At 35.3% G+C, this 14,647-nt stretch overlaps 1 protein-coding gene across 1 annotated transcript in view; it reads right to left on the reverse strand.

Moving 5' to 3' along the window:
* The window catches only part of LOC111057992 (cyclic nucleotide-gated cation channel subunit A-like), a 289,690-nt gene that overhangs the window by 265,836 nt on the left and 9,207 nt on the right, over window positions 1-14,647 (reverse strand). Inside the window, exon 2 of the mRNA XM_039431598.1 lies at window positions 4,457-4,528. Coding sequence (XP_039287532.1) covers window positions 4,457-4,528 — 72 coding nt within the window. The remainder of the gene's footprint in view (window positions 1-4,456; window positions 4,529-14,647) is intronic.

The raw sequence follows: 14,647 nt of genomic DNA on the forward strand, positions 1-14,647 counted from the left end.
TATGATTATACTCTGGAAAGAATGTCTAGTTGCTGTCATTTATCAGCTAAAACTTCCAGGAAGCAGACATGAATCAGAATTGATTATTTTTTTTACGTTGTGATCAACTTTCTCACAGATCTTCATTTTTATTGACTATACAGATTTTCTTTCTTCGAACCATTCTCTGCTCTTGGCGAATTCTACTCCAGTTTAGAAATTTGAATAAATCATTGCCAAATTTATTGCCAAATTCATATAAATAATTCACAAAACATGGAAAACAAAAAAATTCAGTTTCATACATTGGAAACTTACTAACAAAAATACAAAAGCTTTTATTGAAACTGAATAATAATGAAATATATAATATTGGCGTTGCAAGCAAAACAAAGTTTGTGCGCTAGCAACGAGCATACAGTAAGCACTCCAATTTGAGAAAACTAGAAAAAAGTAACTGTAGAAACAAAAAAAAATTAGCAAACACTTCAAACAAGAAATTAGCATACACTTTCAAAAAAGAAAAAGAAAGAACATGATAACATGATTTTGTTTTCCATGTTTTGTGAATTATTCATATGAATTTGGCAATAAAATCATATGAACAACTCTTGCATGGAATACTGTATTTCCATCCGAAAAGCTGCATTTGGAAAGAAACTCTGAAATCAGTAAATAAACCATAGCCTGTAAGTAGTCTGTAAGGTCAACCTCACATCCGTTTTAGCGTTTGTTTTAATCAAGTTGGAATGTCGCATCTAGTACGTTGAATCTGAAAGAGAAGTAAAAGAGGAAGAAGAAGAAGAGAAGAAGAAGAAGAAGAAGAAGAAGAAGAAGAAGAAGAAGAAGAAGAAGAAGAAGAAGACAGGAGGAGAAGAAGAAGAAGAAGAAGAAGAAGAAGAAGAAGAAGAAGAAGAAGAAGAAGAAGAAGAAGAAGAAGAAGAAGAAGAAGGAGAAGAAGAAGAAGAAGAAGAAGAAGAAGAAGAAGAAGAAGAAGAAGAAGAAGAAGACAGGAGAAGAAGAAGATGAGGAAGAGGAAGGGGAAGAGTGAGAAGAAGGAGAAGAAGGAGGAGAAGTAGAAAAAGAAGAAGGAGAAGAATGAGGAGAAGGAGAAGAAGAAGAAGAAGAAGAAGAAGAAGAAGAAGAAGAAGAAGAAGAAGAAGTAGAAGGAGGAGAAGGAGAAGGAGAAGAAGATGAAGAAGAAGAGGATGATGAAGAAGGAGAAGAAGAAGAAGAAGGAGGAGGAGATGATGATAAAGAGAAAGAATTAGAAGAAGGAGGAGAAGATAATGATGACGAAGGAGGAGGAGAAGATGATCAAGAAAAAGGATTAGAAGAAGAAGGAGAAGATAACGATGAAGGAGAAGAAGGAAAAGAAGAAGGAAAAGAAAACGAAGATAATGATGAAGAAGGGCGAAATTGTAACAAATGTGAAGTATGAGTAGAATTAGACGATAAAAAGTATTATTAGTAGTACCAAGTGGAGGAACGAGAAAAAGAGGGATAGGAAGAAGAAGAATTAGAAGAAAAAGAAGAAGGAGAAAAAGAACAAGAAGAGAATGAAGACAAAGAAAGGGAAAAAATTATGAGAGGAAGAAGTAAATAATGAAACTAGAAGAATGTGAACAAGACGATGAGAAGGAGAATAAGAGAAGGAAGGAGAAGAAGAAAGATGAACAAAAAAAGGACAAAAACAAGAGTAACTTAGAAGAAGACTGTGGGTGGAAATAAATGGAACCAGAAGTGTATGTGAAACGGAGGTACAGAGGAGAAGGTGGAATAGAGTGGTACAGTCGGAAAAATGAGTGGTGAGATACAGTGAGGGACGTAGATTGATGACGTCATAACCTCTGCTGTGACGTCAGAGGCTTCTCTCCTTTGCACCTTGCCTAATGTTGACAGGATAGCCGTCCATCCATCAAACACTGGGAGACCCAGTTCACACACATGCAGTTTGTAGCCAAGTCCTACAGTTTCCACAAACTTCAGAAAACTTCACACAATGAACTTACGAGATCAACAACTGATAAGTGAGTACTGGAGAATATTTTTTCAATGAAATAACTAGTAGTCCACTACAGCTGATTCATGATGAAACTAGTAGTTCTGTGAACAGTGGACCTCACGCAGTATCCTCATCCACAAGTACCTGATGTCAACTGTTTTAAATGTTAACAAAATCAGTTCACGTTTGAATTTGTATTCCATAATTTATTAATATTTATGTTGATTTAAACAATGGATAGAATATATTTCTATTCCAGAATTTATATAATATTCATCCAGTTCCAATATAATCTTCCCATCTAATGAACATTAATTATTTTCAATTTGAAGTATTATAATTTCTTCAGCATTATTTAGTTCATTCGATTATTTTTAATCACCTATTAAATTAGTTTTTTCGTTTGTGAGAATATTGATACTGATGGACACGCATAATAATACCATGACTGCAAAACAAAATATTGAAACCAAAGACCTTAAAGCTGCGATTAGACCAAATTTATTAACAAAATGTTTATAACTCAATCCTTATAGATCATATCAGATTGAATATAACTTATCATACACACATGATGAACATGTGTGTTTGTCAACTTGCGTTCAATCTAATAGAATCTATAAGGATTAAGTTATTAACATTTTGTTAATAACTTTGGTGTAAACCGAGCTTGAAGATGCATACCTCTTCAAGGTCTTTGATTGGAACTTTAGACCTTATACAAATACAGTAATAGACTGGCTTCTCCACACATCTGTGTAATCACTTGTCAGCTGATTTATGATGAATAATGAATTCTATAGTCTGATTTTTTCTCATATATTGGCGTATGAAGGAGGCTCCTTTTTCCTTTTATATTATCCTTGAAATGCGAAATTTCTAAAAACCTTGTATATATGTCGATGCGCAATTTAAAGAGGAACATACCTGTCAAATTTCATGAAAATCTATTACCGCGTTTCGCCGTAAATGCGCAACATATAAACATTTAACCATTTAAACATTAAGAGAAATGCCAAACCATCGACTTGAATCTTAGACCTCACTCCGTTCGGTGAATTATATTGAGTCATTGATGTGAAAAATATTGTACTGTCATCAAGAGATCTGATACTTTTGTAATTATAAGTTCTTCTCCTTCTTATCTTTCTTCTTCTTCTAAGGAGAAGAACTTATAATTATTTCAAAAGTATCAGATCTATTGATGACAGTACAATATTTTACACTAATGGCTCAATGTAATTATTCCATTGAAAATATTTCTCCAGTTCCCACTTATCAGTTGTTGATCTCGTAATTCTTCCTCTTCTTCTTCTTCTTCTTCTTCTTCTTCTTCTTCATCATCATCATCTTCTCCTCTTATAATTATTATTGAGCCATTAGATGAATCAATCACGCCGATATCATCCATACGATCATAGAATAGGCTTCAAGTTTACATTTCCATCACTTTGTGATTTTTAAAGTATACATTCATAATTTCACTTCGGAGAGCAATCCATCAAATGGAATCAACGAAAATTCACATGACTATACATGGCATTTGAAATTCATCTTCTTCTTCTTTTTCCTCTTCTTCTTCTTCGTCGTCTTCTTCTTCTTCTTCTTCTTCTTCTTCTTCTTCTTCTTCTTCTTCTTCTTCTTCTTCTTCTTCTTCTTCTTCTTATATACCATCTTTTTATATACCAGTAGTAGTAGAATATAACTACTTATATATTACCATCTTTTCAGAGGTCTGCCAATATCCCTTCTATCATAATAAGGTCATGACAGCTTTCGTAGTTCTATTTTTGTCATAGTCATTCAATCTCAGTTGTTTTCCATGCATGAAATCAAGCCGGTAAACAGCTGTTTGCAGATCAAATAAACATATGATTCTCATTACAGCATCTACTGTAATGAAATCATTTATGTTTCCTTTACAGTCGAGTAATAGTCTGTTCCGAAAAAGGAACAGCAAAACTGCTACATAAAAATCACCTTCAGCGCTTCAGGTGGAAGTTTTGTTAACTTCCGCAAAATTCCTGATTCGGAATTTGTAAACTAGGTTTTGTTATAGAATGCATGTAGTAGCTTTAGCACAAGCATGTAATATTTTCTATTTCTCAATTATTCTTCTCTGGATTATTATGACAAAAAAGTGTACATTACTTGGACGTGAATGTCTTTTGCAGTGCTCGAATCAAATTCTAGTATCGGCTAACGCCTCGACTGGAAACATCATTCTCGACTGCAAAAGGCAGTCCGTGTGACGTAAGATACTATAAATTATTACTTAAGTTCATACTTTTTGTATGATATTCTATCTCATGATAGAATAACTGTATAACTTCTCTAGAATGGAAGAAACTACTTTATGCCATAGAATAAGAGTTTGAGAGCTATTCTGTTTATAATATCTGAAATCTCAGAAATCTGTTAGATTGAATTTGAGAATTGAGATTGTGAGATTAGTAAAAAATACTTGCTCACCAATATTGAAGGTAGTCTGTCTCCTGCTTCAACGTCACATCTTCCCGACACCGTTTCAATAGCCGTCCTTCCCTGAAAAATAGCAATTCAAGATCAATTTCATCCACTCCAAGAAAAACACTCGAGATGGGAAGTTTTGAAATTGAACCATCATAGTTGGATGTGTAGGATGAATCTTGTTTCTTAAGCTGCGTACACATATACGCGCTTCCGACCCCCACCGAGCACGCTCCGCCCTCGTACCGCCCTCGTTCCTCCATCGAACCACAGTCGCTCTGCCCACGCACCCATCATGAACGTTACGGAAGATGTTAAATCTTCTCGCGTTCCCCGGTCGAACCACTGTTGCTCCCCGGTCGATCATCAATCGCTCTGCTGGAGTGACGTTCGGTTGCGGAGCAGAGCGAAAGTCTGTACGCATCTATAGAACTCGATGATATACAAAGTATAAAAAATTGTTTGGACATATTTAATGAATTACAATGATTTTGAATTCCTATTGTATTAAGCAAGCAATTCCTGTATATATTTATATATCTTGCTATTTGTCTATTTTTATATCTGATTATTTTTATATCTGGTTATTCATATGGTTATTTATGTTCAACGGATCTCGAAAATGGCTCTAACGATTTTCACGAAATTTGGAACTTAGTAGGTTTATGATATAAAAATTCGATTGCACTAGGTCTCATCCCTGGGAAAACTTGTTGAAGGACATGAAAAGGATAATTCATTATTGCAAAAACAGTTGATGATTTCATTGTCTGTCGATAAGAGAAGATGCTTGTGCCTGTGTGGGAGATCAGCTGTGTAATCAATCAGCTTACCGTATCTCGCGAGAAATCTAGAAATTTTCATAGACTCGATCAAAATAATCTGACTTGTTAACATGACAAATGGTATATCACAATATTCAAAGTTAATAATTATTTTATAGTTTTAAGTGATTGGTGAGTCTTTTTTTTTCTTTTTTATCAGAGATTGACAATGGTGTAATATCCGAAACCGGTCTTTCTAATTATCAATAAATCAGTGGTTTTTTGACAATTTCTTAGTCTTTTCCATTCAATATGATTAGTGAGTGTTATTTTGTTATTCAATTTGGTTTGTAGACAATCTAAATTAGAATTTTTCCGTTTTCAAATATTTGAACTGAAAATCGAACCTGAATTCAAGTGTATGGAACATAACCTACTTTTTGGACCATTCATAAATCGAAATTTGAGGAAGAAAAAGTTTTGGGCTGTGCCTGTTAGTCCTTCCCCAATCATTCTGAAGAATAATTGTGTTCTGTTTATCAATAAATAAATAACGAGCGAAGCTCGGAGCCCCGATATTTATTTCTAAATATTACAGATGATGAGCATCATTATTTCTTCAAATTTCACAAGAATATGTTTATCAACTCACTTAATTGTATTTTTACTCGTTTACTGATTCTCATATTAAATTTATACTCATCTGTAAACTCATTTAGGTACTTATTAATTAACATACTCTGATCTCATCCCTTTCGAAAGGATTCAATCATTCAAGACATAATTTGTACTGTTTCATAATATGATGATATCAAGATTATTTATGAAATATTGGATAATGATAAACTACAGTTACCAAAGTTAGTCGAATATAGTAAGATTTTTCATATAAATATAAAGAAAAAGAAAAAACTCAGTACCCTTCTAGAAATATTTTATCACTAGAATATTTCTAAAAGGGTACTGAGATTTTTACTTTCCTTGCCCTATCACCATAGGTAAGGAAAGTATTGCTTTCAGAAAAAAATTAAGGTACCCCAATTTCAAAATTTCTATATGTTTCAAGGTCCCCTGAGTCCAAATAAGTGGTTTTTACTTTCCTTGCCCTACTACCATAGGTAAGGAAAGTATTGCTTTCCAAAAAAAATTAAGGTACCCCAATTTCAAGTTTTCTATACGTTTCAAGGTCCCCTGAGTCCAAAAACATGATTTTTGGGTATTGGTCTGTGTGTGTGTATGTGTGTATGTGTGTGTGTGTGTATGTCTGTGAACACGATAACTCCACTCCTAATTAACCGATCGACTTGAAATTTTAAACTTAAGGTCCCTATACCATGAGGACCCGACAATAAGAAATTCAATAAAATTCAATTCAAGATGGCGGAAAAAATGGCGAATAATTACTAAAAAACCATGTTTTTCACGTTTTTCTCGAAAATGGCTCTAACGATTTTCTTCAAATTTATATAATGGATAGCTATTTATAAGCCCTATCAACTAGCATAAGTCTCATTTCTGGGAAAATTTCAGGAGCTCCGTAATATTCTTGAGAAAAATGGCGGAAAATGACTAAAAAACCATGTTTTTCACGGTTTTCTCGAAAACGGCTCCAACGATTTTCTTCAAATTTATACCATGGATAGCTATTTTTAAGCCCTATCAACTGGCATAAGTTTCATTTCTGGGAAAATTTCAGGAGCTCCGTAATATTCTTGAGAAAAATGGCGGATAATGACTAAAAATCCATGTTTTTCACCGTTTTCTCGAAAACTGCTCTAACGATTTACTTCAAATTCATACCATGGATAGATATTCAATAGCACTATCAACTGGCATGAGTCTCATTTCTGGGAAAATTCCATGAGCTCCGTAATATTCTTGAGAAAAATGGCGGATAATGACCAAAAACCAGGTTTTTCACGGTTTTCTCGAAAACGGCTCTAACGATTTTCTTCAAATTCAAGCCATGGGTAGCTATTCATAAGTCCTATCAAATGACATGAGTTTTTTCCTTGGAAAATTGCAGGAGCTCCGTAATATTCTTGAGAAAAATGGCGGATAATTACTAAAAAACCATGTTTTTCACGATTTTTTCAAAATAACTTGACCGATTTTTTTCAAATTCATACTCTGTATAGTTATTTATCAGCTCTATTAACTGGCATGAGTCTCCTTTCTGGGAAACTAATGGGGGGTCCACCCCATCCTTGAGAAATGGACTTTGTAACCTCCTTCTCGTGCATGAGGTAGGTAGGTAGAGCAGTTCATAAAAAGAACACATAGTCGAGATATTTCATCTGTAGAACAGCTGTTTTGACGACTTTAAAAAAATGACGACTAAAAAAAATCATTGAATTTCACAATTTACACAAAGGAAAAAGTAGCCTACTCTGAAAACAATTATATATACACATATACAAAAGTCTGATCGTAGTTTCGAATATGAGCAAGGAAAGTTGTGTGAGTGTACCACACCAGATTTTTGGGTATTGGTCTATAGGTGTGTGTGTGTGTGTGTGTGTGTGTGTGTGTATGAGTGTATGTGCGTCTGTGTACACGATATCTCATCTCCCAATTAACTGAATGACTTGAAATTTGGAACTTGAGGTCCTTACGATATAAGTATCCGACACGAACAATTTCGATCTGATGCAATTCAAAATGGCGGCTAAAATGGCAAAAATGTGTTCAAAAACAATTTTCTCGAAAACGGCTCCAACGATTTTGATCAAATTCATACCTAAAAATAGTCATCGATAAGCTCTATAAACTGCCACAAGTCCCATATCTGTAAAAATTTCAGGAGCTTCGTCCCATCAATGCAGATAGATTCCCAATTATCAGGCTTCAGATACAATTGAAACGAAAAAAATCAAGTGGAGTAGATTGAGCATGAAAATCTCTACAATTAATGTTCAGTAACATTTTCACCTAAAATTGAAAATAAGCTTCAAATTCGAGAAAATGTGATTATTCAATTGCAAATTATTGTTATTCTATTAAATCATCCACTATGAAGAGATAGCAGACTCATGTGTGTCTCCAGCGTTATTGCCCTGTCACCAGCTGGCTCAAATCTTTGAATAGTAGACTTGAGATGCGCGGGTACACTAGCGTCAGGTGATCAATTTTCATAACGGCAAGGAAAGTTGTGTGAGTGCGCCACACCAGATTTTTATTTTTCTTTATATTATATTACTAGTAGCCCTATACAGAAGAGAGATAAATAAGATTTTTCATTATCGCTAAACATGAGGTTGTCTTCAACCCCAGTCAACCAATCGGAGTTCATTTAATTTTATTCTCATCTTTCGATTGAGCCTATACACTGTGGAATCAAATCCTCAATATTATTCATTTCAGCTATGGACCAGATATTCAGAGTTGATCAGCTCTTGATTCAACTCAAAACTGGGTCATAACCTCAAAGTTCAAAGCTGAGAGAATAGAGTTGTATAAGAAAGGGGTTTAGAGGTCAACGGGCCATACATTCCTCAAGCAGCCGTCAAGCATTCTGCCTCAAGAGGACTGGAAGGGGAAGGGGGAGCAGAGATCTGCTTTCAACGTTTAAGTGGAAGGGAGAGCACGCAAGGAAAGGTGAGGTGAGAGAGATATAAAAGGAAAAGCGGAGAAAGAACCAGAAGAGGAGGAGGGATAAGAATAGGAGAAATAAGAGCACTGAGAAGAGGAAAGAGAGGGAGAAGTGAATTGAAAACTGGAGAAAGAGAGAGCGAAAGAGAGAAGTAAGTTGTGGAAAGAGAGAGTACAAGAGTGGGACATAGAGATCTGCTCTCAACGATTAAGTATAGAGCAAGGCGAGGAAGGCTACAGTGAGAGAGACTGAGAGAAAAAAGAAAAGAGAAGAAATCATCAGTAGAGGTAAGAGAGGAAGATAAGGAGTAAAACCATTAGAAGAGGAAAGATAGATGATATACTTGAAAAAGGAAGAAGAGAGAGTGAGAGGAGAGAGAGAACTGTGAAAGGATGTAAATTGAGGGATGAAAGAACAATGAGAGAGCAATGAGAGTAGAAGGATAGAAGAGAGTGGGAGAAGAAAGAGATGATACCATAGAGAAGAGAAAGAGAGGGAATTAAGAAGTGCAAAGCAAGAGAAGAGAGAGTGGGAGAGAGGAGATAATTCTGCAAGGATGCAGTGAGAGAAATTGAAAGGAGAAATAACGATGAAAAGAGTAGAGAGAGGCAGAAATAGAGAAGAGAGAGGCAGAAGAAGAGAGGAAACCATGGAAAGAAGAAAGAGAGGAAACAGAAGTGCAAAACAAGAGAGGAAAGAGTGGGAGGGAAGAGAGAATTCTGGAAGAATGAAGTGAGAGAAATTGAAAGAAGGGAGATTGATGAAAAGAGTAGAGAGAGAGGCTGAAGAAGAGAAGAGAGTGAGGCAGAAGAAGAGAGGAAACCATAGAGAAGAGAAAGAGAGGGAATGAATTAAGAAGAGCAAAGCAAGAGGAGAGAGAGTGGGGAGAGAATTCTGGAAGGATGAAGTGAGAGAAACTGAAAGGAGAAAGAGCTATGTGAAGAGGAGAGAGAGGTAGGAGAAGAGAAGAAAGAGAAGAAGAAGAGAAGAAAGAGAAGAAGAAGAGGAGAAGAAGAGAAGAAGCAGAGAGGAAACCATCAGAATAGAAAAGAAAGGGAAAAAGAAGTGTGGAACAAAAGAAGAGAGAGTGAGAGAGAAGAGAGAATTGTGGAAGAAATTAAAAGCAGAAAGAATGATGAGTAAAAACTATTGGAAGGAGAGAAAGAGGAATAAGAGGAGTGGAAACCATGAGGAGAGAGTTGAAGAGGGCAGAAAATTGTGGAAAGAGAGAGTTAAGACTCTCGTCAGACGTGTCGGATGCACGGAGAAATTCGGTTGGGGGACTTTACTGGCCTCTCCATCAACCCCTGAGCAATAAGTCACCCCTTCACTTTTCTCAACATCAGCCCCCTCCCACTCATTGTCCTTCCCGTCCTCCCACTCCTTATTTATCAGAACGTTCAATTCACACGTCTCAATCTTTCTTGCACAGTGGCGCAGAGCTCTTGCCACGACCAAAAGTAAAGAGTATTCTCCACATCTCAGTAGTATTCTTGCGCGATTTTCAGAGAAGTAGGTCTACTACATTTACCGTTTAACTTACATAATAGCTATGAGAAGAGCCTACATGTTTAAAGCCCATCATTCCTACAGTTATATATTTTTATTTTCCTCCACCTACTGTCTAAAGAACTTACTTCACTCCCTGAAACCTAATACTAAAGTGTCAAAAACAGAAAAACTCCCTAGGGAGTAAAAGTGACTCCATTTAAATAACATGAGGAGCATCTCTATTTTGAAACTTACATTGTAATAGGTTAGAAGGTCTAAGCTCAGATGAGAAAGCATAATAGAGGTGTCTGTCATTGAGTCAACTAAATTCAATACCACAACCAGAAATTTGATCAACTCATGAAATATATGTTTGTATGATAATTATTATATTCTTAATATTAGTAGACGATAAAAATTTATACAATTTTTAAAATATTTTATTCTATTCGAAATACCAGCCAACAAATATTTTTGATCTGCAATTCAAATCTAAACCGCGTGATCTGGAGTCAGCCATTTTTGGTAGCTGCTCAGCTGATATAATTGTTACAACTTTTGCCGATAGATAGCGCAATCGGCAGTGCCAATGAGACGACCGGTTTTTATGTTTTAGATTTAGGTTATGTTGTTAGGAATCATTGTCACCAATACGTAAGTTATTAGAATGATTTTATTTGCAGTTTCTATAAAAAAATGTAGATGGAGGAAAAATGTTGTGTACATCACGAGCGAAAAATACTTTTTCTCCCTCAGGAAAATTGCTGCCCTCGGCTTCGCCTCGGGCTTCAAACTTTTTCCCACAGGGAGAAAAAGTCGTACTTTTCACTCTAGATATACAAATAATTTCAGCTTAGTAAGATGAACTGTTTCATTGAAAATATTGTAATATAATCATGTAAACCGTGATGTAACGGCTAGTATTTGTGGTAGAATTATTTTCGACTAGCAGCAGGTAACCCGTGCTCCGCAAGGGTCTGAATGAAAACTTAACAAACTAATAACTTGACCTACTGAAATCTTGAAGGATTTGAAATAGGTCTATAACCATTCTAGGTAAATTAAGAATCTATATTAGTCCAGTCAACGAAAGATTATAGAGGGAATAGTTTGGAATACAATTTTCAACTCCACAGCTCTTTTAAGGAGAGTAAGAGGATTAACATATCAAAAATCCTCGCCCCTACCCCCTGTGCTAAAGGGGTGGGGGTAGTTTGGAAGTACCATTTTTTCATTTTTCGCTTATATCTCGGAAAATATGCATCTTATGAGCATTCTTATTCGGTGCAAAATTTAAGCGAACAAAATTACCAACAAGTCTTGTCCTTTACATTTTTTCCATATCTTTTATAGTTTCTGAGATATCCGCTCTTGAAAGTGAGACATTTTTTAAAAAAAAACTTCTGCCTCCAATTTTTTCATCTTTTCGGCCTTATAATTTCTGAAAGATTGATGAAAAAATTCCGTGCTGATTATGAGATAATAGAGCATCAAATTATCTTCAATTTGATGTATATTTTCACTATTTTACGCATTTCCCTACGACTGATGCAGCAGTTTTAGTGTTGAGAGTGAAATTTCCTGTTCAGCAACAATAGATCAGTTGACAATGAAATTTGAAGGAAATGTTTGGAACACAATTTTCGAATTTGCAGCTTTGTTGATACTTGTTTGAAGGTGAGCATATCAAGAATCCCAACCCTTACATCATATGCTGGAGGGATGAGGGTGGTTTGAAAGTTAGGAATACAAAGAGATCGAAACGTATTTTCACAAAATAATTGTTACAAAATAGTTTGGAGGGCATGTTCATTTGAATTAGCCCACTTCAATTATCTGTTTTGCTATTCGCTATAGGGCCAACAATACAACAGCAAAATATTGAGAATTTCCCTCATGATTTCTGCTTTAAGTCCCGGACTCAAATAAGTCGAGAACTTAATAGACCGTGGAGTTCAGAATATAAACCTTGACTCAGAATGTTAAATTTAGACCCAAGCCTTTATTTTTAGTCCTGGACTCTGTGAGTCCAGAACTTATAGATCTCGAACTCGGAAAACGGCCCCTAAAGGTAGACGCAGACACAGATCGTCATCGGACGGACGGCACGCATCGGACGGATCGGATTATTAGATTTGATGCATTGCTTTCAAATAGAGTGCGCAAACCTATACGGATGCGGATAGGTATGCGCACTCCAATTGAAAACAATGCATCGAATCTAATAATCCGATCCGTCCGATGCGTGCCGTCCGTCCGATGACGATCTGTGTGCGCCTACCTTTATGGAACCTAATCACAAAATGAAATTCAGATCATAGATTTAGTGGAAGAGAGAATCAAGCAATAACAAATGAAGAAGCCATCCAATATTGTTATTTCTATTGATTTCAGAATAGCACAACATTTTCCGAATCCACTTGCTTGTAATAGAGCATAAGCAAGCATAAGCAAACAAATGAAGAGGGACTCTGATCGATAAGAGCAGCAGAATATTGCTATACTTATGTTACTTTGTATCATTGGTAGACGAAGCAAATGTCTATATTATTTCCATTTTCCAGGCAGATATAGATAAAATATACACAAATACAATAATAGTCCCAGTTGCAATACGAGAAGCACTTGAATTGCATGAGAAACAAAAGCACTTGTCCATGAACAAGTGGCTCCCCGCCTGTCACTGGGGAACAATATAGTGGAATGTGTGTTGTCGGTTCTTATCGCGCCTGCGCGAAGATACGCGTGAGTGAGCCGATGCAGGAATTTATCGGCGACTCGATTCCAATAAATTGGTACTATGGGGTGTTGAGTATGTGGGAAAAGACCCTTGAAGCATTCCTACACCAATTCGCTAGTGAGATCTAGGTTCGACCTTCTAGAAACCTCTGGAAAGCAAAGATTTGAGAAATAGATGGAGAGGTCGATATAAGGACTACGTCCGGACTATATCATCCTATTTCAGGACGAGGATAATTTTATTTAGGAAATATATTTTGAGAAATATACCATTTTTCTAAACGGTAGAATTTGACAATATATTCGTGTTTTTTTCATTAAATATATTTTGAATGAAGTTATGGAAGTACTAAGCTCTTAGCTACTCAGTATTATCATAGAGAAACAAAAGCATAAGTAGATATCCCATGTTGATATTATGTTGATATTAATATTCACAACTGATTATTAATCTTGGAAATCGTAAATCAGAAAAAACTATCAACTTCAGGGTAATATATTTCTGTGAGCTCAAAACATAATATCATAGAGAAACAATAGTGTAGGTAGATATCCCATGGTATAGGGCGTTTATGTCACAACTTTAACTATTATCTGAAGCCACTTAGTGTCCACGTAGTTCCATCCCGTGAAGCTGCGTGACGCTGGTAGTCTCTCATATTGTGACATTCACACACTCACCCCAACAAAACATTAAAAATTGACAGTAATCGGCTTGAGATAACAGTAAAAGTTGCGACATAAATGCCCTATACCATGGGATATCTACTTACACTATTGTTTCTCTATGGTATTATTTTTCGAGCTTACACAAATATATTATCTTGAAATTGGTAGTTTTTTTCTGATTTACGATTTCCAAGATTAATACTCATTTGTGAATATAAATATTAACATAACCATAGAATAAACGATCAATTCTCATAAATGGCTTTTTTCTGACATAGCTTGGAAAAATTCATGATATTGGGGCCCTGTTTCATAAAACTAATCCAATTACATGCTCAATATAGCCAATAAAATCAGCTGTTCCTGTATTACAGGACTTCTTAGTTTTCATGAAACAGGCCTCTGAACTGTTACGAAACAAGTTTATAAATAGGAGAGTTTTCAAGAGATCACCTGTTCCTTTTCCATATTATGTTGCAAGGTATCCATAATACATTGTACCTTGTATTCTAGGTGAATTGATTATATTGTATTTGTATTTCTCAACGAATATTTCTGAACGAATAGAATTGATCATTGTACTCAGTAATTAATTCATTTCTTAATGAATGAATGGAGTTGAATCTAATAATAATTAAAGTTATTTCAAAATGTTATTTATCACAAATACATATAATAATTATTTATAATGTATAATAATGTATAATAATTGAAAAATGGAAGAATTTTTTTAAAAAATGCCCGGTACTTTTTTATATTATATTTGTTTGTTTCATCCAACAGACGACTAAATTGATGAGAATTAATTATTTCAGAGTCGGAAACTTTACCTCTTTTTAATAATGGAGAGTTGCACCTCACCAGAGATCTTTGAAAAACAGGGAAATCCTGACAGCTACCCTTACTTTCCTCGAAAAACGAAATTGGAAAAAATGGAAT

Source organism: Nilaparvata lugens, chromosome 6 (genome assembly GCF_014356525.2).
Source record: "Nilaparvata lugens isolate BPH chromosome 6, ASM1435652v1, whole genome shotgun sequence".
Taxonomy (NCBI): domain Eukaryota; kingdom Metazoa; phylum Arthropoda; class Insecta; order Hemiptera; family Delphacidae; genus Nilaparvata; species Nilaparvata lugens.